Genomic DNA, 26,595 nt, shown 5'->3' with positions numbered 1-26,595 from the left:
TATGCACTGTGCCTTGATGACCTCCTAACAGTCTATCATCCTGCACAGACATTGCATGTTCTAACACGTTTGGTGTGGTATAAATGACATTTCAAAACCGCGCTATAGCGCTGTGCTATAGGAGCTTCAAAATCGATTTCTGTGCTACAGGCTACAGGAACATTCAAAATTGATTTTCTTAACCCTTAACTACAGAGATCCATTGTTTTTTACCGGTGGCTATTCCCAAAATGCGGATTTCGTGGTAACCTCACCACTTCCAAGTTCATGTGTCTCTGTAAAAATCTTGTATTACATTATTAACATCCACTCATTTTACCATTTTTCCCATATCTATAGACTCCAGAAAGACACATAACGCATAATTTTTTTGTTTTTTATTATTAACTTTATTATTTTGACTCTATTTTATAACGACTGGTAAAAAATACTGGGGATCTGTTGTTACGTGGTAATAATGGAATATCTGTAGTTAAGGGTTAAAAAGTAAGTACAGTTACGATCATTGAATAGTTTACAAGCTTACGTATCTAGGAGCCAATTTTTTAAATTTGTACCTCGTTTAAACCCACCTTTTACGACAAAGTGACGTTAACAGTGGTGTATCTACAGTAGGTTGATTAAAATTAAAAAATCAAAATAATACAAATATTTTACAAAAAAAATTTAACAACATGGATAGTATAGAAAGAAGTTTTTTTGAATAAAATGGATTATAGTCTTAATAGGTAACGAAAATAGGGAAGTATGGTTTTAAAATATCCATTTTATTTTAACTCTATTTCATATTAATTAATGATAAACAATGTTAAATAATAAACAATACTTTGTGTAATGTTTCTACGTGTAGTGCAAATACTCAAATAATTTACTAACAAGAGAGAATAAGACTAGGCGGAGAAGTAATCCACAATATCAAATAAGCTGACGATACAGCTGTTCTTTTAGACAATTTATAAGATCTGCAGACATTAGTAAATGTAGTCAGTGAAGCAAGTTATTGGAGAGGCCTTAAAATGTTAAAGACAACATGGGTCTGCTTTCTCTTAATGGAGAGGAGATAGGATGTGTAAACCATTTTAAATACCTTGGCAGCTGGTTGAATGTAATTTGTGACTGATGAAGAGATACTAACCAAAATAGAAATATCACATATTGCTTTTACATACATAATCGATGATCGTCTTATACCGTAAGGTGTCGAGGTGTCTTCTTTACTCGTTATTCTCTGCGAACTTACGCCACTTTTTTTGGTCCCTAGCTAATTCTTTGGCTTCCTGCCACGATTTTCCTCTATTCTGCAATATTTCCATCACACGTTTTCCTTGGTCAGCCTCTCCTGTTTTCCCTATCGGCCTCGCTTCCCATGTCATTTTAACCTGTCTGCCGTCGTTCATTCTAAATAAGTACCCAGTCCATTTTAATTTCTTTTCATGAATTTTTTCCTTTAATGATTTTACTTTGAATTCTCTTCTAATATCTTCGCTACGTCTTTTACCGATTCTCCTAGCTCCCACGACTTTTCTTAAACACCCCATTTCCGCTGCTTGCAATCTCTTTTCTTGTTTGTTGTTCAATACCCAATTCTCTGCTCCATATGTAGTGATAGGTACGTAAATTGTTTTAAATTATATTATCATTTTGGTTTTCTTAGTTATTTCTTTTTTATTTAAGAAGTTTTTATACAGCGAATGATATGTTTTTGTGGCTGCTTTTATCCTATTTCCAATTTCGTCTTCTTGTGTCCCCTTCTTATTTAAAATTATTCCAAGGTATTTAAATGTATCTACCTGTTCTATTTTTTTGCCTTGGATTTCAATATTTTAAGTTAACATCTTTCTTTAATATTGTCATTAATTTTGTTTTTTCCATATTAATTATTAGATTGTAATTTTTTAATTCTGCCTCCCAGATTCTTATGTTCTCCTTCAGAGCTCTTTCAGTTCTTGCCACAACAACAATATCATCTGCAAATACACAGGCTTCGATTTTTATTTGTTGTAGGTTTCTGTATCCTATGGTATATTTTTTTGTTTTTGGCCAGCATTTTTTAATTACTTCGTCTATTACACAGATAAACAGTAGGGGGCTCAATACCCCTCCTTGTCTGACTCCGTCGTTATTAGTAAATTTGCTGGAAATAAGATTGCCTGTTCTTACCTGATTTATGGTATTGCAATACAAACTCTGGATTGTGGTTATCAGTTCCATATCCACTTCCTTATTTGTCAAGCTTTGCCATATTCCCTCCCTGCTCACCATTTTAAAAGCTTTTTTCATATCTAGGAATCCTAAATATACCGTTTCATCTTTTAGTATGGCTTTTTCGATGATCTGCTGTAGAGTGAAGATATGGTTCTGGACGCTATGTGCTGGCCTAAACCCACTTTGAATATCTGCTAATCTAGGCTCGACTATATTCCGGAGCTTCCGTTCTAGGATAATTCCGTAGACTTTTAATGTTGAACAGAGCAGCGATATGCCTCTGTAATTTCCACATTCTCTCGAATATCCATTTTTGTGTATAGGCAATATTATAGCCGTGTTCCAGTCACTCGGTATTTTTTTAGTTTTCCATGTTAGGTTTAACAGTTCATAACATTCCTTTTTGCCCAATTCTTCCAGATATTTCAACAACTCGGCATCTAATCCATCTATACCTGCAGCTTTGCCTATTTTTAGTTGTGTTAAGGCATCTTCCACTTCATTCATTTGTATTTTATTGTCCCCAATTACATCTTGTTCTTCTGTGGTTGTATTGTTTAACGTTACTGTTTTACTGTCTGCTGTTGTCTTGTCTTTGCTTAAAAGTTCCATAAAATATTCTTTCCATCTTTCTATAATGTGGTCTTCTTCAGTTATTATATTCCCATTCCGATCTTTAACCTGCTGAAGCTTCATGTGTGGTTCCTTTCTCATATTTTTTAGGACTCGGTAAAATAATTTATTATTATGGGTTCTATTTTCTTCCATACTTTTCCCAAAATCTTCCATGCATTTTGTTTTTATTGTTTAACCATTGTTTTAACTTTGTTTCTTTGGTCTTTATATTTATCGTAGACCAACTGATTTCGGTTGTGTAGATACATTTTCCATAAACGTTTCTTCTCTTTCACTTGTTTTTTAATATCTGCATTCCACCCAACTCGTCTGTTTTTTATTGTTGTTTCTTCTTGTAAATCCACAAACGTTTTCTGCCGTTGTCAAGAGTATTTCTTTAAATCTAGTCCATTTAACTTCCACATTGTTTATATATGTTCACTTTTATCAATCTGTTCAAACTCTTTTTCTGTTTCTTTTACATACATATTCCTGGTTTCGATATCCCTTAGTTTGTATGTCCTAATTCTTCCGCTGTAGTTTCTTGTAGGTTCCTGAGTCTTATCAACTTCGTTTCTACTTATTTTAATTTTTCCTTCTAGTAAATAATGATCACTACTTATTTCGAAGCTTCTCTTTACTCTAACATCTTTGATTCTAGTTCCTGTTTCCCGAGAAACTATGATATAGTCTATTATTGATTTTTCATTGCGTTGGGGAACCTCTCTGGTTATTTTATGTATTTCTTTATGTTCGAAGAAAGTGTTCGTGATGATTAGGTCGTTATCAATGCAGAATTCTAATTATCTTCTCTCATTTGTATTTATTGTTGTTCCTCCATGTTTTCCAATAGTTCCTTGCCATTTTTTGATTTCATTTCCCACTCTGGAATTAAAATCGCCCAATATTATAAGTGATCCCTCATAATCCTCAATTGCTTGTTACAGTTGGTCCCAAAATTTATGTTTATTTTCGACATTATCATTTTCGCCTGGTGCGTATACTATAATTAATGTTCCACTTCATTTTTATTGCAGCTCATTGATACCTTCAGCAATCTTTCATTAATAAACTCCCAATTTCTTATCATTTTTATTTTGTTTTTGGGTATCAAACAAGCTACTCCTGCACAAGCCCATTCCGTTTCCTTTACTCCTCCAAAAATTAGCATATTACCATCTCCTATTATTTGAGTACCGGTGCCTTTCTTTGTCTCTGCGATGGCTACTGCACTGTAATCAGTGTTACAAAGATTTTCTATTAATTCCAATTCTTTACCACTTATTCCTCTGACATTCCATGCTGCTATTTTCCATATAACTGATGTTTTTTCATTAATTTTCTTATTTTCGTTTTCTACATTTTTTCGTTGCCAAATTTGTCTTCTTATCAGGTACCTTTTTTATCATTAGTTTTTTGAATTTGTATCATTGCTTTCCTTTTTAATCGAGCAGGTTACCTTATCCCATTTCCATATTTCATCATTTACAATGATCTTTTGATATCTGACTTTGACGAATTTTCCTTGTGCTCTTTGTTGTTTTGCAACTTCTCTTAATTGTCTTTGTACGTCCCTTTCTTGGGTTGTGTAGTCATCATCTATAAAAATCTTTGTTTCTTTAATATGTCTTAGCAATTTCTTGTTTTTCATTATTTCTGCCTTATCTTTGGATGAACATAATTCCACTTTACACATTCTTTTGTTTAGCTTGGTTATTTCCTTTATCTCACATTTTGCGTTTAGCAATGTTGTGATTTTATTGCTTTTATGACCTGGAACATATTAGACAAGGCGAAAACGGCGGGTTCGTTGGGAAAAATATTTCCATGAGATTTTTTTGCATGATCACATTCGTGAGACATCCCAGAATAAGGTTCAAGAAGTCGCCCACGTGAAAAGTGGTCCAAATTTTTTTTAACAATTTTTTTTATTCAAATTGCAAAAATCAATATTTTTGGCGCGGACAATTTTTTTGTAGGTTTTTTGGACCATTCTGGATAAAAAAGGTCTGTTATAAGTTTTCTCTAAAGTTGATCATTTTCGAGTTATAAGCAATTTAAAATTGAAAAAAACGAAAAATGTCGATTTTCAAGGCTTAATAACTCGGTTAATAGTATATTATTCAACGAGCATGTAATGATGGCTATTACTCACGATGATGAAGTTTGCGACACGAGCCGTAGGCGAGTGTCGTAATTCATCAGAGTGAGTAATAGCCATTACATGCAAGTAGAATACTATACTTTTTCTACGACCTTCTTTATTTTAATTAGTAAATAAATATAATTATTAACTATTCGAGATTAAAATTATAATTTAAAAAATAAATTTTGTTTACCAGTACTACACGGCTGAATACCTAATTGGTTGCTTACTATTAATTAGCAATGCTGTCTTTATATGTACCTATTGTAAAAGACACAACAAGAAATAAATAGTCAATTCATGTTATATTCATTTCCGAAAAATTACGAGTATAAATTTGTACCTCCTGTCACTGTAATAAACAGGAAATGGCTATTGTCGGTGGACGTATTTAAAAAGTTATAATGCACATTTATATTTAACTATATATAATATAAGAATATTACTATATAAATAATATATTATACTTAAAATATATATCAGAAGATAACTTTAAAAAATAAACACAATATAAGTTTTAAATTCCAATAAACACAGCAAATACGCTAACGTCACTGTCATTGAGAATGGTAAACGTCAAAATTCATAATAGTAAACAAAGTATAAAAGTAAAAAATATACGGACGCATTGTTACAGTTAAAAATCCTTTAAAAAATTGTCGAAGTTAATTATTGATATAAATAATTACAATAATTATTTTGTTAAATAAACAAGTAATTTTATTGTAAGTAATTTTATTTGCAGTTTATATAAGACTAATATTAAAAGTGATATTCGCCACTTGAACCTAACTTCAGCCCGTGAGTAATGACCCGTGAGTAACTTCAGCCCGTGAGTAATGAACTATTACTCACGGGTAAAGTAATAGGTGTTATTATCTATTTAAAAATAGCGAATAATGAGCACATTACTAAACGGTCGTAGAAAAAAGTTATTATTATGAATGTCAGAAAGTGACTAAATCAAAGTTTAATGCCCCCCCTACAAGATCCTGAAGAAATTTTTGTCATTATTGTATTACTAAGTTGTTATTTTTAAGTAATAATAATGAGCGCCATGCACGTGTCAGGCGGCCCTAAATACTGAGTGCGAGAGAGATGCCATTCCGGCAGTCCAATTGTGCATCTTACTTGCACTCACATTTACAGCCGCGTCAATACAATCTAACCGCCCATTGTTATTAATTAAAAATAACAACTTAGTAATAAAACACAGATTTCGTCAGGATCATGTAGCGGAGGCTTTAAATTTTGATTTAGTCACTTTCTAACTTTCATAATAATAATTTTTAACCGAGTTATTAAGTTTTAAAAAGGGCGATTTAAGCGTTTTTCAAATTTTAAATTGCTTATAACTCGAAAAAGATCAACTTTAGAGAAAAATTATAAGAGACCTTTTTTGTCCAGAATGGTCCAAAGAACCTAAAAAAAATTTGTCCGATCCAAAAATATTGATTTTTGCAATTTGATTAAAAAAAAATTGAACCACTTTTCACGTGGGCGACTTCTTGAACCTTATTCTGGGATGTCTCACGAATGTGATTAGGTATACAAAAACATCTCATGGGAATATTTTTCCCAACGGACCCGCCGTTTTCACCTTGTCTATATTGCTTTTATGACCTGGAAACAATATTTATCTAACATAAACCTGTCAATGTATGTTCATAAGAAAGTCCTGAAATGTTATGTGTAGTCTATCCTATTAATATGGTTTTCAGACATGCATATTAAAAACCACACTACTTAGCAAATAAAAAGTATTTGAATTGTGATGTTATCAACGGATTCTAAAAATATAGTGGGTTTCACACCCTTCCAAAGAAGATTATTTTCTCAAAATGATGAATTCAGAATGTCTGATCATAAACATCATAAAGAGGAGAAGAACAGAATACTTCGGCTATATAATTTTATTAGAGGACCTAAATACCATTTACTTCATCTTAAATCTTCATCTCAATAAACATTACATTACATCTTGGTCTATTTCTTCTACTTCATCTCAAGGAAAAGGAAAATCACAAGATAAAGTGGAAAGAAAGAGATGGATTGGTTGAAAAAAACTTTCATAAATATGTAATATTAGACAATGGTGTGGTTTCACAGTAGAAGGATCATTTGACATGGCAGGTGATAATATAGAAAGATTTCAGGAAATTGTAAACATGATGGCCGCCAGTGTCTGAATACAGACATGGCACCTAAAGAAGAAGAAGATCTTATATCAACACTCCTTTGAGTTTAATTACTGTTATTATTAAGAGATATCCTTGATTTATTAACACTTGAGTCAAGGAGGAGATTGTGTTAGATTTATGTTTCGTACACAAAGTCATTAATGCTATTATAGATTGTCCTCAATTGTTATCACTTGTTAGTCTTAAAGTTCCTAGTAGAAGCAACAGACAATCAGAAATCTTTTCAGTGCCATTTTACCACACTAATTATGGTATCGATGAACTGACTACACAATTGGTCCGGAGTGCTAATAGCCTGCCAAGACAAAGGGATATTTTTGACTCCAAAATTAGTTAATTTAAGTATTATGTGTATATGGGATTGAGCCATAATAATTGTGGCAATGAAAATTACATCTTTAATTAATTAATGTTTGATGCTTCAATTTCCACTCCGGGACTTGTTCCCAAAAAAGATTATTCTAAAAAAAATCTGGAAAGATTTTATATCCTAGTTTTTTAGGATATATATTTCTTTTTAAAAAGTGACATACTTAGCCTATATCTTATAGGCCACAGTAATGTGTGGTTGATAAAATTGTTTGAAGGTGATATTACCCTAGGGCAGTGGTCGGCAAACTTTTTAGCCAAAGAGCCAAATATGAACATTACAACAATTTAAAAAAAAAATGGGAGCCAAATCTGCTTGTTCAGCAAACTTTTATTACACTAAATAAAACTAAAGGGTCTAGTCTCTAGTCGGTAAAGATAGTGAAAAATGCTCCCAGCGATATTCCAAAAATAAAAAAAAAACATATTTTCTACATCAAAAAGTATTCGACAAAAATTTTTTTAAACCGCTCCATAACCTCTCAAAAAATTAAAACGTGTTTTTTTCGTTTTTTTGGCGATATTTTCGTTTCTAATCATCGTAGAAACTTCTATTTTCTTTCGTTTTGTAAGGTTTTATTTCTTACAACACTGTATTTTTTATAAAATTTTTGGCGCAAAATCCATTTTTTTAATGTTGATATGTAGAACCGAACCTAAAAATAAAGAAAGGAAAAGCAGTCGGACCAGATGATATTCCTGTTGAAGTATGGAGAGCATTGGGAGAGACAGGAATAATAAGTTGGCTAGCAGGTCTATTTAATAGAATTATGGAAGTTGGACAAATGCCAGACGAATGGAGAAGCAGTATATTAGTACCTGTCTACAAAAACAAGGGAGACATACAACAATGTACAAACTACAGGGCTATAAAACTACTTAGCCACACCATGAAAATATGGGAGAGAGTAATTGATAGACGGATACGTGAAGAAACCGAAATATCCGATAATCAATTTGGCTTTATGCAGGGCAGATCAACAACAGATGCAATTTTCATTGCATCATTGCATTCCATCAAACTGATGGAAAAATACAGGAATAAAGAGACCAACGCTCATATGGTATTCATTGATCTTGAGAAAGCATATGATAGAGTTCCTCGAGAGATTCTGTGGTGGGCACTCAATAAGAAAGGAGTCCCTGGCGATTATGTAAAGATTGTGAGATATATGTATGAGGGAGTAACGACTAGTGTTAGGATATGTGTGGGAGAGATTGATAAATTTCAGGTGAAAGTAGGATTGCACCAAGGCTCGTTGCTTAGTCCTTATTTATTCTCATTGGTTTTGGACCAGATAACAGCGAAACTACAGGGTAGCATTCCATGGCGCCTAATGTATGCTGATAATGTAGTGTTAATAGGAAATAGTGAAAGAGACTTAAAACAAAAACTGGAACAGTGGAGACAAGCACTGAAGGAAAAAGGTTTAAAACTTAGTAGGACAAAAACAGAGTATTTGCAATGTTCATTTAAAGATGGAGTTAATACAAATAAAATGGTATCTTTGGATGGTGAAATGATTGTGAAAAGCAATAGTTTTAAGTACCTAGGATCGGTGTTACAGAGTAATGGAGAAATAGATGGAGATGCATGCAGTAGAATTAGGGCTGGATAGATGAAGTGGAAAGAAGCGAGTGGTGTGTTGTGTGACAGAAAAATTCCAATGAAGCTGAAGGGAGTATTCTATAAACAGCAATACGACCGGCTATAATGTACAGAACTGAATGTTGGGCAGTGAAAAAGAAAGAGGAATAACAAATGTCCACAAGGAAAAAAGTTTTCCTGTAGTTGGCTGTATACCATGTGATACAAAAACAATAAATGCTGTATAAAAGGTATATTTAAAAAACCCTCAAAAGGGCCACATCAATTCACATAACTAGTTTTCGACTGGTTTACCAGTCATCATCAGTGCTTACGTGCAATGTACATGTTAGCCACCAAAATGCTATTTTACAAAAATATGTGGGTCAAAGCCCATTTCAAGTAGTCCGTTAAGGACACATAAGTTTAAAAAGCTACCTTAAGCCTTGATGTTTAAAATATAATTTAATTTGCCCTAGGTAATATCTGAAATTTGGGTGTGACTTGTTCACATGTTGGAAGTTTGACGGCAAGTCAAACGGAAGTCACTTGCCGTCAAACTTCCAACATGTGAACAAGTCACACCCAAATTTCAGATGTTACCTAGGGCAAATTAAATTATATTTTAAACATCAAGGCTTAAGGTAGCTTTTTATACTTATGTTTCCTTAACGGACTACTTGAAATGGGCTTTGACCCACATATTTTTGTAAAATAGCATTTTGGTGGCTAACATGTACATTGCACGTAAGCACTGATGATGACTGGTAAACCAGTCGAAAACTAGTTATGTGAATTGATGTGGCCCTTTTGAGGGTTTTTTAAATATACCTTTTATACAGCATTTATTGTTTTTGAATAACAAATGCATGTGGCGGAAATGAGAATGCTTAGATGGATGAGTGGAGTGACAAAGAAGGATAAAATTAGAAATGAGTATATTAAGGGAAGTCTAGGTGTGGCATCAATAGGGAACTTGCACATTTTTTTATTACATAATAATGTTCAGTTTTGTATAAAAATGAGATTTCCAAAATTTCTCGCTTCAAAAACTCATAATAACTTAGAAGTACAAATTTAAAGTCTTCTTCATCTTAAAATAGTTCAAGCGACCCGTGACGTCACAGAGTTTGACTATGTGGTTCTGTTTATGGTTATATTTACGTATATTCTTCTTCTTCTTCTTTAGTTTATTGGCCTCCACCTACTTGGGTATTTAGCCAGATCGTCGTCGGGGAATAAAGGAAAAATATTTATATTCTCATGACGTTTATCGTATGTCACTAATAAAATATACCAGTTTGTTGAGATTGCAGTTTGATACAGTTTTTGAAGGAAAGGAAAGAAGGTTTACTATTGAAAATAAAACCATTTTGTAAAAGTACAAATTTTCTGTGAATATTTCAAACGATCAAAATCATTTGTAACGTCACATAACTGTATTTTCTACTGACGTTTATAATGTCTAATTCAAAATTATTATATATACAATTGGTGTAGAATGTAAACATACAACCCAGTGACGTCACGACGCGTTTTGGGGTGGCTGGTATAAGTTGAATTTTTAGTCGTCTTTAGAGGCCAAACGAAAGACAAACAAAACTTTTTTATTTTTGATACAGGTTCTAAATTATGTTCTGTTGTGATTTATACCATTTTTTTCGAATTTAAAATTTTATGCAAGTTCCCTATTGATGCCAAAATGAGAGAGCATAGGTTACGATGGTTTGGTCATGTTCAACGTCGAGACGTTAATCACCCAATACGAAGAATAGAAGAGAGGAAGACCAAAGAAGACCTGGGGGAGACGATAAGGCAGGACATGTTGGTAAAGGGGATTAACATTGATATGACCCAAGATAGAATTGTGTGAAGAAATGCAATTAGAGAAGCCGACCCCGCATAGGGATAAGGCAAAGAGAATGATGATGATATGTAGAACCGAAAAGAGAAAGAACACAATCGAATTTAGAGCGCCATACCTCCTTGTTTTTTAAATCCAGAAATTGTATTTCAAAGGTATTAAGCCAATTTCAAAAGGAGAAAATTTCAACTCTGCAATTCTAATGAAATTCTAACTGTTTTTGTGTGTTATTTATTTTGTATTAATTTGTTTATGTAGTCTGTATCATGATGTGATTGTGTAAATTAATTTTTTTAATTTTTGTGGGTACATGGTCGAGGGTTCTTGTATGTGTTGTGTATGAGATTGTCGATGACTTCTTCTTCTCCTTTTTGTATAGACATGACTCTGTCTGTTTTTTCAATGTGCCTCTAGTAAGTTGTCGTTCCATCGTTTTCATGGTCTTCCCACTGATGACTACAATTCCCACTGTTGACTACAATTAGTGCGGTCGTAAATATTATTAAATTTATCTGACTTGGCCCATTGTTAAGACCGGTCCGGAGCGATAAGCGAAGGAGGTAGACAGAGTTGGTCTTTTGACAATTAACACTGACTAGACGGTACTCCTATAATAAAGCAAAGAATCCACAAATTTTTTACCTAAAATATGGAAGTGAAACATATTTAAATTTTACCTGAAACCGGGCCTTCAATACTATTATCAGTTAACCCAGGATGTTTTAACTGAAGTCAAACATCATTCTCTTTGCCTTATCCCTATGCGGGGTCGGCTTCCCTAATTGCATTTCTCCACACAATTCTATCTTGGGTCATATCAATGTTAATCCCCTTTACCAACATGTCCTGCCTTATCGTCTCCCCCAGGTCTTCTTTGGTCTTCCTCTCCTACTGCTTCCAGGAATCTGCACTTCAGCTATTCTTCGTATTGGGTGATTAACGTCTCGACGTTGAACATAACCAAACCATCTTAACCTACGCTCTCTCATTTTGGCATCAATTGGTGCCACACGTAGACTTCCCCTAATATACTCATTTATAATTTTATCCTTCTTTGTCACTCCACTCATCCATCTAAGTATTCTCATTTCCGCCACATGCATTCGTTGTTCCTCTTTCTTTTTTACTGCCTAACATTCAGTTCTGTACATCATAGCCGGTCTTATGGCTGTTTGATAGAATTTTCCCTTCAGCTTCATTGAAATTTTTCTGTCACACAACACACCACTCGCTTCTTTCCACTTCATCCATCCAGCCCTAATTATACTGCATGCATCTCCATCTATTTCTCCATTACTCTGTAATACCGATCCTAGGTACTTAAAACTATTGCTTTTCACAATCATTTCACAATCCAAAGATACCATTTTATTTGTAGTAACTCCATCTTTAAATGAACATTCCAAATACTCTGTTATTGTCCTTTTAAGTTTTAAACCTTTTTCCTCCAGAGCTTGTCTCCACTGTTCCAGTTTTTGTTCTAAGTCTCTTTCACTATTTTCTATTAACACTACATCATCAGCATACATTAGGCACCATGGAATGCTACCCTGTAGTTTAGCTGTTATCTGGTCCAAAGTAATGAGAATAAATAAGCACTAAGCACCGAGCCTTGGTGCAATCCTACTTTTACCTGAAATTTATCAGTCTGTCCCACACCTGTCCTAACACTAGTCGTTACTCCCTCATACATATCTTTCACAATCTTTACATATTCGCCAGGGACTGCTTTCTTATTGAGTGCCCACCACAGAATCTCTCGAGGAACTGTATCATATGCTTTCTCAAGATCAATGAATACCATATGAGCGTTGGTCTCTTTATTCCTGTATTTTTCCATCAGTTGCCTTACAATGAAAATTGCATCTGTTGTTGATCTGCCCTGCATAAAGCCAAATTGATTATCGGATATTTCGGTTATATATATATATTTTCATGGTGTGGCTAAGTAGTTTTATAGCCCTGTAGTTTATACATTGTTGTATGTCTCACTTGTTTTTGTTGACAGGTACTAATATACTGCTTCTCCATTCGTCTGGCATTTGTCCAACTTCCATAATTCTATTAAATAGACCTGCTAGCCAACTTATTCCTGTCTCTCCCAATGCTCTCCATACTTCCCCAGGAATATCATCTGGTCCGACTGCTTTTCCTTTCTTTATTTTTTGAAGGGCTTGAGCCACTTCCTCGTTTGTTATTCTGGTAACCATTGTTGTTACTGTCTCCGTTAACTCCACAGGCTGTCTGTTAAATTCTTCATTTAATAAACTGTCAAAATACTTTCTCCATCTCTTTTTGAGATCCTTTTCGTGAATAAGTGTTTTATTATTTTCATCTCGGATATATCTAATCTGATTAAAATCTCTTGCTTTCTTTGCTCTCTGTTTGACTATTTTATATATCTTTGCTTCGCCTTCCGATCAAGTTGATCGTATAGGTTTGAATACGCTTCTGCTTTAGCTTTTGCTACTGCTACTTTCGCTTCCTTTTTGGCGACCATATAGTTTTGAAGATCTATGTCCGATCTGGTTTCTTGCCACTTTTTATATAATTTTCCCTTCTCTTTTATTTTTCCTTGTACTTCATTTGACCACCATCAAGTCTCTTTATCCTCAAACTTCTTTCCTGACGCTTTCCCAAGTATTTCAATAGCCGTTTGTCTAATAATATTGGCCATTTTTCTCCAAATTGTGGTAGAGCTTCCTTTCATGTTCCAACATATTTTTTCTACTATTCTTTCCCTGAATAGACCTTCTTTCTCATCTTTTAGCATCCACCACTTGATTTTTTGTGGTCCTCTTCGATATTTTTGATTAGTTTCGCTTTTTACTTCGATGTCCAGAACAAGCAGCTTATGTTGTTGGCTTACTGTCTCACTAACTATTACCTTGCAGTCCTTGCATTCACGTATGTGTTCTTTCCTTATCATGAAGTAGTCTATTTGGGATTGATGTTGTCCACTTTTGTAGGTAATAAGTTGAGTTTCTCTCTTTTTAAAGAATGTGTTAACAATCGCCATATCCAATGCTGTTGCTAATTCAAGCATGTCATCTCCAGCTTCATTTCTAGTTCCAAAGCCTAATCCCCCATGTATTGTTTCACATCCTGTCTTGGCTTGTGCATTGTGCATTGTGTCACATGTGCATTGAAATCACCTCCTATTATAACTTTCTCCTGTGCTGGAATATCACTCAGTACGTCTCCTAATTGGTCATAGAAAGCTCTTCTTTCATTCTCACCCAGACCTGTTTGAGGAGCATACACACACAACATTCAATACCTCTTTATCAATTACAAATTTCACTGACATCATTCTATCACTCGTTCTTACAATTTCTACTACGTTATCTTTCATTTCACTATCAGCAATTATAGCAACTCCATTTCTATTTTTACTACTCCCTACATACCACAATTTTGTATCCTTCACCTAGTTCTTTCGCCCTTTGTCCTTTCCACCTAGTTTCTTGAATACAACCAATTTGAACTCTTCTTCGTTTGAGCGCACCCACTAACTCCAGACTCTTACCTGTAAGACTACCAAGATTCCAAGACCCTATCCTGATTGTTCTAACCTGTAATGGTGTTCCCCCTGAGATAGTCCTCAGCCGGAGATCCGAACGGAGGTTCATTTTACTTCCGGAATATTTTACCTCAAGAGATGCCATCATTTCAGTATAAGTTTTTATTGCGTTGGAGAAGGTCTTTTCATTATTATGACCTGAAAAGATTTTTTGGATATTTGATGCCTGAATGCCTTTTCTATCAGCACCATACCCTTCCCTGCACGTTTAGCCAATGCAACCAAAGTGCAGTATTACCCCACACCCGCCTACATTTTTCTGTATAGGCCAGGATCCGTACTGTAAGGACTGCCCTATAAGCCAATGTATTGTTGCCCGTATCCTGCTACTAGGAGGCACATACTTTATTCGGGATACTTTTAATTGAAGTCAACCATTTACTGCTAAACAAACTTTACACATTTTTCTTCATTAAGTGGAATGAGGGATGCTTCTTTGACTTTTTTCTTTTTTGTGCCTGTTTCTTTCATGATTGTTCATGCATCTTTCCGTTGTACTTTGTGCTAGTTATCCCAGGAATGTTTGCATATCTGGAATTTTTCGAATTTATTTTTTAATTAATTAAATTATTCAAAATATTTAAATTATCCACAACCTAAACATCAAGAATGGAATTATCAAATTAGTGCAACATGCTATTTACGATAAAAATAATTAATATGAAAGTGGATATGTGCACATTCTTAGATGCTTAGTCATTATGAATGTTGAGGCTTTCTCAGGGATCTATTGCTCATTTTTTTGCTGTTTTTTATAGTGGTTATTATTTTGGGTTGTATGTGCTGAATTCACAATATTTATGTTTACTAATGTTTGAACTATAATAATAATAATGATTATTAAAAGTAAATAAAAATAATGCCGATAAAGTATCGATCTATCCAACTATTTATAACTTAAGTGGATTGGTACGTATTTTCGGCTGCAATGCTATTCAAATGGGGATTCATTTTTTTCGAATCCTGAGAAAACTAATAAGTATTTTTGAAAAATTTAAACGCAGAATGAAAGATTACATTATTGCCGAAGGCCGAAAGTCCCTGAAAACTTCTATGATGTTTATTTTAATAAGTTACAGGGGTGAAAAACTAATAGAAAATGTAGTGTGATTTTTAATTTCAAATATCTCATTCAAAAGAAACTTTTTATTTATTCTAAGGGACTTTCGGCCCTCGATAATAATTTAGTCTTTCATTCTACGTTTAAATTTTTTAAAAACGTTTATTACTTTTGTCAAGATTCGAAAAAAATGGACACCATGTCCGTGGTGATATTTTCCAAATCGAACATTCGCTATCTTTGTCATACAACGCACTGAGTCAAATAGAATATGATAGACAGTGACAGTTTTAAATATTTTAAATATTTGACATGACACCGGGAATATTTTGAGTTGTTGATTAAATAATATTGATTATTTCATTCATAGGAGATTCTGACCAATAGAAAGCTACAGAAATAAAAATTAAAGAGATTATTTTTTGATGATTTTAACTTCCGATCGTATACGCTCTGAGCTTCGCTGGTGTCGCTCCTGGCGGATTACTAATTCAACTTTCACCGGTAAGTTTTAAATTTATTATTTAATTGTTATCAGTTAATATTTACAACGCAAAAAAGTAATTAAATTGTAATCGATTTTTTTAAGATTTTGCTAATCATTTTGACGTTCTATTGATAAAATATGAATTTCTTACTTCGGATACTTTCACAATTATCGTGTAGATGGCGCAGAATAATTTATAATTACATATTACGGAACATTAAAAAAACTTAAATTCAGCATTTAAAACGTAAGTATATTTAAGGTAAAAATATATACCACAGCTTTGACCAACTAATATTTTTTAAATTTAAATTTTAATTTTAAATTAATCACTTTGACATTTATGTCAAATTTCCGGTAAACGTTTACAGACTTGCCACTACTGGCGTTCGCGAATTTGTAAATATCCCTTCTACGTACGAGCTCACAGCGTATAGTAAGATATCTGATCACGTGTTTAATTCTGTCCAATCAGATTAAAATTATACTGAGAATTATCTACTGTAGAAAATTACCGATAGAATTTTTTTAAGTAGATTGTTTCTGTTTAATGGCAACCAGTTTCCTAGTTTTGACAACTGTCACATTTAAGAAAATATCCATAATATACGTATTAAAAAATAATCTTACGAATATCACACGACAGTAAGAATAAATAAGAAAATAATGCTTCAATTTTACTCAAATTTGTTGTCATTGGGCAATAGCCACTCGAGCCCTGCGGGGGGCGGAGGTAAATTCCTCACCAACCAGTAAAAACATATAATCCGACAGGTATTTTCCTCACCAAATTTAAAGGTTCCTATTAATCCGGTAGGTATTTTCCTCACCAACTCACTCAGGGAATAAAACAAAAATATAGGTTTAATTTAAGAATGTCTATTATGAAAGCATCCGAAATCCGAATACAAGACATTAATTTCCTTACATTATAATAATAGTTTATAATATAGATAATATGCAAGACGTATAAATTATTATTTAATATTTATTATAATAAGACAGACACTTTACAAAATCAATTCTAGTCATTTGATTAGACTGATATCTTATTAATAAATTTACTACATTTTTCAATTTCAGTTTAACTTGTTTATCTTTGATAGGCTCTTTATTTATACGTCCATGGGTTTTGCAATATGCAAACTTTAAATTTTAACATACGTATCTACCTGAAATTCTTTAATTTTTTCAAAGAAAATATATATGGATGGATGCGTATTACAAAACGATAAATTAAAATGCGAATGAAAAGATTCGCAAGCATTCGTAATACGAATAACAGAAGAATTTGCCTCTGTCCACAAATATGGGGAGAATATGGCATTTTCGTCTATATATGTTTCAACTAAAATAATCAACATATCTATCTTAAATTTCATTTCCGGGTTTGCGTGACATTAAATCAAACACAAAACAATCTGATACTTCTTCTGGTTTTATATATAAGGCCAAAAGTATGTTTGAGCCACTTGCCTCTTTCAGAATCATTTTTATATTCTGATATTAAATCAAGAGACCAAGACATTTCTATACAAGCTTAGTGTAGGTGAAATTTACAACCATGGATTTCAGTGTTCGGACACATTTCAATGATTGCATTCCTTTTCAAAATCTTCAAAAATTTTACTAGCATTAAACTCAATTTTGAGAGCTTTAAAAATTTCTGATTTTAACAAATAAAAAATATCGTTGTAAATTTCTGTTTTTTTGTTTGGCAGTAAACAGTATAATAAAGAAATATAATTCCCATTAATTAGCCCATGGATAATGAATAATTGCAATGTGCCATCCATATAATAAAATTCAATGTGGCTAAAAGTCTTATATTTGTTTCACAACTAAATACAATTATCCTACTTTTGACACAGTTTATAAAGAGAAAATTTTCCCTCTTGGTTGTTTTTTGAGCACACCCCATCACAAATTCTTGAACCTCATCAATATTGGAAGGAAGTCGACCAGGCATCATTTTTCGTCGATAATTATATATTTTTTTGCACGATTGATCATTTTTGACTGTTTGCCGTGACAGATTTTACGTCAGTAGGTGACATTTACTAGCAATTCGACGGTAAGTAATCCAACTCGACGGTAAGTACTCCAACTCGATGGTAAGTAATTCACTTACCGTCGAGTTAAAAAATCTCTTAATTTTAATTTATTTTTTGAAAGAATAAAGAAAACTAACGAATTATTTATTAATATTGAAACTTATGGTACAATTTGTTGGATGTGATTCATAGTAATATTATATAATTCTTCTCTTCTACAGGCACCAGATATTTCCAATATCATTGCGACCTACAAATTATGAAAAAATCTTCATTAGAGTATTTCTTTTACCTAAACTAGCTTATATTACCTTGTGAACTAGAAATTCTTCATCCGGTGCTTCCATCAGAAATTTTTCAAATTGCTCCCGTGTAAAAATGCTCGCTTTCTTAGGCCTATAGCCTACATTTTTTCTCTTCAAATACGCGCTCAAAGTTGAAAAATTGGAAATATCAATGCCATCATAAAGAAAACGGTGGATTTAATCATTGAATATTCTGCCCAGAGGCTTCCAGGAGCTTTCAACTGCATATGTCTTTGAACGAAATATGCCAATAAAGTCTTTTCTTCGATTCTTAAATTCTTGCCTTCGCACCATTTTTTAAAACTTTGGTAGGTATTTTGATAACGGATTTTGGATTTTTCGGGAATAATTGCGGAACACCCTTCTTCCCAAGCCCGTTCAATTTCTTCAAATTCACTTTCGCTCATATTTTAATTTAGACAAGGCGGAAACGGCGGGTTCGTTGGGAAAAATATTCCCATGAGATATTTTTGCATAATCACATTCGTGAGACATCCCAGAATAAGGTTCAAGAAGTCGCCCACGAGAAAAGTGGGCCAATTTTTTTTTAACAATTTTTTTTAATCAAATTGCAAAAATCAGTATTTTTGGCCCGGACTAATTTTTTTTAGGTTCTTTGGGCCATTCTGGACAAAAAAGGTCTCTTATAATTTTTCTCTAAAGTTGATATTTTTCGAGTTATAAGCAAGTTAAAATTTGAAAAACGCGAAAGTGGCAATTTTTAAGACTTAATAACTCGGTCAAAAATTATTATTATGAAAGTCAGAAAGTGACTAAATCAAAGTTTAAAGTCGCCGTTACATGATCCTGAAGAAATCTGTGTCATTAATTTACTACTAAGCTGTTATTTTTAATTAATAACAATGAGTGGTTAGATCGTATTGACGCTGCTGTAAATGTGAGTGCGAGTAAGATGCACAATTGGACTGCTGGAATGGCTTCTCTCTCGCACTCAGCATTTACAGCCCCGCACACGTGCATGGCGCTTATTATTCTTACTTAAAAATAACAGCTTAGTAATTAAATAATGACAAAAATTTCTTAAGGATCTTGTAGGGAAAACTTTGATTTAGTCATATATTGACTTTCATAATAATAAATTTTAACCGAGTTATTAAGCCTTGAAAATCGCCATTTTTCGTTTTTTTCAATTTTAAATTGCTTATAAGTCGAAAACGATCAACTTCAGAGAAAAATTATAAGAGACCTTTTTTGTCCAGAATGGTCCAAAAAAATAAAGAAAAAATTGTTCGGGCCAAAAATATTGATCCTTGCAATTTGATTAAAAAAAAACTGTTAAAAAAATTGACCCACTTTTCACGTGGGCGACTTCTTGAACCTTATTCTGGGATGTCCCACCAATGTGATTATGGAAAAAAATCTCATGGGAATATTTTTCCCTTCGAACCCGCCGTTTTCGCCTTGTCTAATTTATAATACTCAAAATTGTACTTAAAATTATTGACAACTAAATAAAAACTCAATTCTCCATTGTTGTTATGCACCCTAGTTACTACCTAACAACCAAAGTATCTATCTTGATAAAATGAATGAAACTAGTCAATATGACGAAAATGTTTAATTTTATAATTTATAATGGTATAAATCGTGCAAAAAACGTTATAAGCATGTCGAACGTTAAGGGTAACCGATCTCAGACAATAATTGGAGTCGTCGCTCCGCTCCTCCTCCAAACAATTGTCTTCGATCGGTATAAAACCCTTACCGTTCTCCATACTTAATATACTATTTCTTATGTAACTGACAACAATCGTAGTAATTGTTTCAGACAGTAGAAACAATTTCTCGATCTAACTTCTGACAATCAATAATGATCCATAGTAAAAAATTTCGCAATACAAGTTGTTTTATCCTCTAGAACACTTCTTCACTTTTTAAAACTTTCACTTTATAAAAAATAAAATTTTCAAATACCAATACCGCGTAAGGTTTACCTTACCGCGATCATTTTCTATTAAACATGCCATTTTTGTCAAAATTCCAATTGTGACTAAAAATAAAATACTATAATAATTAATTAATTAATTATTATAATTATAGGTACCTACTATAATTATAGGTAATTTAATAGTAGATAAATAAATAATTCAATTGAATGCCTTTTAGTAAAATCTACCTGAAATAACTGAAATAACCATTTTGGTCTTGGTGAGGAAAATACCTGTGGGATTATGACATACCCTTATAAACGCAGGCAAAAGATTATTTTGGTGAGGAAATTACACCCGCCGCCTGCGGGCTCTCGTGTCTATTGCCAGACAACAAATTTTCGAAAAACTGTCGCATTATTTTCAATTTATTCTCACTCTCTTGTGATATTATATCCGATAATTTTTGATAATATCCCGTTGTCAAGTATATTACGTCACATGCCCTTCGTTGCTAAGAAAAAATACATTCAGTGACATTAATGACAATTACTGTTTTAAAAGTTATAAAAGTGATGACTTTCAACCGTCAAATATTTAAAACAACTGTGTGTTTAACTGTAGTAATTTGTACTTACATAAATAAATTACAATAAAATTTTGGTTTTGAACAGTTTTATTCATGAAATAATCGCAGCAAATTGCACTCGATCTCTAAAATTATTATCGAATTGTTTCCCTCGTGCCACTTTGACATAATTTCACTCCCCTTCGGGTCGTGAAATTAAAACTATCGAAGTGTCACTCGGGAAAAAGTCGATAATTTTAGAGCTCTTGTGCAATTACTACTGATTATGTATTTGATAAATAATTGATTTAAGACGTCAAAAAAAGTTGTTTATTGTTTGTTATTTATGGAAGATCCAAGCAGAGAATACGTCAGGATTATATTCTGTGATTCAAGTATTTGGTTATTAAAGATCTTCAAAATAATTTTAAGCGTTCCATAGTAACAATATATTATTAAAAAATCACTTTAACACTTTTCCTCTTTTCTCGATTGAGTATTAGTTTTTGTTGTGCATATAAATTATTACAATCACTGCATACATAGTTAGTGAAAAAATTATCACATTTATTAACTGAATTAATAATTTGCAATTATACAAATAACAGTTATCCAAGAACATTCAAAAAGCCATCTCTTTAAAGTTATTGATGACATTGTCAAGTAGAATGACATTCTAGTAATGTTTACATATCCATAACAGTGTGAATTTTACTACACATAATTTGCCATGTAAAGACAGAAAAAGTAGGGATAGCCGTAAAAATTTGCGAATTATGTACCCATGTCCTTAATGCAGTATGAATAAGAGGGCAAAGTAGGTATTCAATTTCACCTTGTACTTATTGTACGCCTACTAAAAATTTTTATTTTATTTATGTCTTACATGCAGTTTTTGTTTTAGACAGATATATTCAAGATGGCTGCAGCTGCAATGAATAGAACCTATCTCGAAATACTCCGAGAAATCTTTCCTCGAACAAATGAACACATGATACAGAATATCATTGAAATTGTTGAACGTGAAAACCCTAATGATGTGTTTGAGGGAAAAATAGAAAATATGATAAATCTACTATCTGGAGACGGAGCCGCTGGACCTATGCCAAACGTAGACAATGTGTCAAATAGTTTATTTTCAAATTTGACTTCTATTTTTCCTGATGTTGATGAAGATTATTTACATGAGTATGTGGCTTATAAACCACCGTTTTATGATATAGAAGATGCAATTGGTGAATTATCAATGCGTAAGTTACTTTTTTTTTAATTTGCCTAGGCAATTCCCATACAGCCACACACAACATGCTAATTTTCTCCATTTGTAACTATTTTTTTTTTTTAAAAAGCCAGCCTATGATTTTATTTACTTATTATCAAAGAACATAATGCGTACCACATAGTTTTTAAAATGTTGATAAAAGTTAAAACAGTTAAAATCTTTTAAGTGGTCAATATTATCAGTTTAGTATGACAACTAGTTGTCATTTAGTGATGACAACTTTAGTATGATTCTGATTAATATTCGTTCTATCCGCTGTGAGCTCGTACGTAGAGGGGATATTTACAAATTCTCGAGCGCCAGTAGTGGCAAGTCTGTAAACGTTTACCGGAAATTTGACATAAATGTCAAAGTGATTAATGTAAAATTAAAATTAAAAACATTAATTATAAAAAATATTGTTGGTCAAAGCTGTGGTATATATTTTTACCTTAAATATACTTACGTTTTAAATACTGAATTTAAGTTTTTTTAATGTTCCGTAATATGTAATTATAATTTAATCTAAAAATCTTAGCGCCATCTACACGATAATTGTGAAAGTATCCGAAGTAAGAAATTCATATTTTATCAATAGAACGTCAAAATGATTAAAATCTTAAAAAAATCGATTACAATTTGATTAATTTTTTGCGTTGTAAATGTTACGCGATAACAATTAAATAATAAATTTAAAAATTACCGGTGAAAGTTGAATTAGTAATCCGCTAGGAGCGCCACCAGCGAAGCTCAGAGCGTATAAGAAATAAAACTGACGAATTATTTTTGTTTCTGGAAGAATTAGGATTTCCCCCGATAGTTGCGGTTACAGAGCACTGGCTTGAAGTCAACGAGCCTTTTTTGTAGAAAAATATACCACAATTGCTAGGTATGATCGTCCAAGTTCAGCTCATGGAGGCACCCTAATTCTTTCTAGAAATAATGATTTTTCTCTGATTACAAAATATGACTTTCTGTTAAATGAAGCCTTCTTTGAGCTTTCCCTAGTTTATAATAAAAATCTTAATCTTTACATTATTTGCATCTATAGATCACCTGACTCCCCTGTGGAACTATTTTTTCAGAACCTGCTAAATTTGTTAGATGACTTGCCTCATAGAAGCAGAAAAATTCTATGCGGGGACTTCAACATTAATTATGATGCTGCGTGTGCTACCCAAATGTCCTTGGTCAACATATTTGGATCATATGGTCTCTCCATGCACGTTAATTCTCCTACAAGGATTACAAAAACTTCATCTACCATAATTGACTATATTGTCTCAGATTTCTCACCCCTTGATGTCTGCTCTACAATTATTAATGCGGGATTATCAGATCATGAAGCAGTATTTACGAAGTTTAACATCTTCAGCAAACCCTCCTCGAAAACCCGACGTTTAGGTAGGATTTTTTCCGCTCGGAATTTTCATAAATTTCAAAATTTATGCTTAACTTCTGAGTGGCATTTTCCTTCTGCGGACGTGGACTATAATTTCAACGATTTTATAGAAAAGCTTGTCTCTATCTTCAATAAGGCATTTCCTTTAATTTCAATTAAGCCAAAACATCACAAACCCTGGGCTACCAAAGGTATCCGCATATCAGCCAAAAATATGCGCTCACTATTTTATATCAAGAAATTACCCGTGTTGAGCTGCCCCCCCCCACTTGCAAAAATTAAAAAACAAATAGCCCTGATTTATGAGCTATTTATGAGCTCTCATATTCCGCAAACTAAAAATTTTGAGCTCGTTCCACTGAGCAGGAATTTAATACCCTAGTGGGGGGGGGGGGCTGAGTCAGCCCCCCCCCACTACTTAAAAATAGGAATATTGAATCGGTTTTTGCGGCAGAACTACGAGCTATTTATGAGCTCTTGAAATTATATAGTTTCGATTTTTGAGCTCATCCCCTTCACCCCCAAACAACCCTTTAATTGATTTAACTTAAGAGAAAGATGCTGAGAAAACTTAAAATATATCGTATTGCGAATATAATTCCTATAGCTTATATACTCTAAGAATACACTATTAAATCAAGAGCATTTCGATTATTGAGCTACAACCCCTTCGCTAGAAAACCACCCTATCTTCCCGGCTTAAGAGAAAGTTGTACTTAAAATGCGTTAAACTAATTATTTGGCGACTACATATCATTTAATAATTTATAAGCTTCCAAATTACGCGCATTTAGATCAGTAAATTGCAATTTATTTTGTATAGTGCAGTCACTGAAGGTAAACATAAACGATTACCTTCAATTTCGGTGAACCTTCATCGATTTTCACGAAAATTGGTTAGTGGTTAGAGGATACGTCAAGAAACAAAGGTGACATGGTACCACCTTGCGCCTTTACCCTGAGGGTGGATACCGCCCCTTCTCGGGGGTGAAAATTATTTTATAAAAAATAACTGCACAAATCAATAAATGAACAAATTAAAAGCAAAATTTATTATATAAAGTTAATAAAATAAGTAAATACTTTTTAAGTTATTAAAGATCAAAGATTTTAATTATTTGTGAAAAAAATGCATGTTTTGAAGAGGTTTTTTGTAAATCACTGAAAAACTTTAAGTTTTTACAAAAAAGTTAATAGTAGTTTAATTCGTATAGCTTATATTCTAAGAATAAACTCTAAAATCACGCGCCTTTCGATTATTGAATTACAACCCCTTCGCAAGAAAACCATCCCATATTCCCGGCTTAAGAGAGGGTTGTACTTAAAATAATTTAAATTAATTATTTGTCGACTATATATTGTTTAATAATTTATGAGCTCGCAAAATATACGCATCTCAATTATTGAATTGCCATTTTCTTTCTATAGTGCAGTCACTGAAGGTAAACATCAACTAGTACCTTCGATTTCGGTAAATCTCCATTTATTTTCACGAATTGACAATAACAACTTGGGGTTTTAGCCTGGGGTATATGTCACCCCTTCTGGGGAGTGAAAATTACTTTATTAAAAATAACCCCACAAATCGAGAGAGGGACAAATTGTAAGCAAAATTTGTTATATAATGTGATTAAAATAAATCAATACTTTTTGAGTTATTAAAGATCAAATATTTTAATTTTTGGAAAGAAAATGCATGCTTTAGAGCGATTTTTCATAAATGACTCAAAAACTGTAAGTTTTTACAAAAAAGTTTTCATCACTAAAATTGAAGCTAACAGCGACTACATATCGTTTAATAATTTATGAGCTTGCAAAATATACGCATCTCAATTATTGAATTGCCATTTTCTTTCTATAGTGCAGTCACTGAAGGTAAAAATCAACTATGACCTTCGATTTCGGTAAATCTCCATTCATTTTCACGAAAATTGGTGAGCGGATTTTGATACTATCAACTTTTTCTGGATCTTATTTTTCATAGGTATTTCTAAGTACTTTGACAAGTATTTAGTACCTAAGTGTTATAAAATGCATCTCTTTCCCGTTATTTAAGCTTGAACCCTTAGATTTGAACAGTCGCGGAAAAAATATACATTTAATTACCAATAATTTACTTTAAATTAACATTAAAGGGTTTTTCAAGTAAGCAATTTATTATATTTTTTATTAGCTTCAATTTTAGTGATGAAAACTTTTTTGTAAAAACTTACAGTTTTTGAGTCATTTATGAAAAATCGCTCTAAAGCATGCATTTTCTTTCCAAAAATTAAAATATTTGATCTTTAATAACTCAAAAAGAATTGATTTCTTTTAATCACATTATATAACAAATTTTGTTTACAATTTGTCCCTCTCTCGATTTGTGGGGTTATTTTTAATAAAGTAATTTTCACTCCCGAGAAGGGGTGACATATACCCCAGGCTAAAACCCCAAGTTGTTATTGTCAATTCGTGAAAATAAATGGCGATTTACCGAAATCGAAGGTAATAGTTGATTTTTACCTTCAGTGACTGCACTATAGAAAGAAAATGGCAATTCAATAATTGAGATGCATATATTTTGCAAGCTCATAAATTATTAAACGATATGTAGTCGCCAAATAATTAATTTAAATTATTTTAAGAACAACTCTCTCTTAAGCCGGGAATATGGGGTCGTTTTCTTGCGAAGGGGTTGTAGCTCTATAATCGAAAGACGCGTGATTTAAGAGTTTATTCTTAGAATATAAGCTATACGAATTAAACTACTATTAACTTTTTTGTAAAAACTTAAAGTTTTTCAGTGATTTACAAAAAACCTCTTCAAAACATGCATTTTTTTCACAAATAATTAAAATCTTTGATCTTTAATAACTTAAAAAGTATTGACTTATTTTATTAACTTTATATAATAAATTTTGCTTTTAATTTGTTTTTTTATTGATTTGTGCATTTATTTTTTATAAAATAATTTTCACCCCCGAGAAGGGGCGGTATCCACCCTCAGGGTAAAGGC

At 32.7% G+C, this 26,595-nt stretch overlaps 1 protein-coding gene across 4 annotated transcripts in view; it reads left to right on the top strand.

Moving 5' to 3' along the window:
* Nucleotides 1–26,595, top strand: part of LOC126885280 (E3 ubiquitin-protein ligase RNF216-like) — a 93,851-nt gene that overhangs the window by 3,413 nt on the left and 63,843 nt on the right. For 2 of the 4 annotated variants that reach the window (XM_050651777.1, XM_050651775.1), the window contains exon 2: nucleotides 21,839–22,184. In XM_050651777.1, the coding sequence (XP_050507734.1) occupies nucleotides 21,854–22,184 (331 nt within the window). In that variant the 5' untranslated portion in view covers nucleotides 21,839–21,853. Of the gene's footprint in view, nucleotides 1–16,001; nucleotides 16,136–21,838; nucleotides 22,185–26,595 lie in introns of all 4 variants that reach the window. The other 2 variants (XM_050651778.1, XM_050651779.1) reach the window with 2 other exon arrangements.

This window comes from Diabrotica virgifera, chromosome 5, assembly GCF_917563875.1.
Source record: "Diabrotica virgifera virgifera chromosome 5, PGI_DIABVI_V3a".
In the NCBI taxonomy this organism is placed as follows: domain Eukaryota; kingdom Metazoa; phylum Arthropoda; class Insecta; order Coleoptera; family Chrysomelidae; genus Diabrotica; species Diabrotica virgifera.
This window is presented reverse-complemented; position numbering and strand designations above follow the sequence as displayed.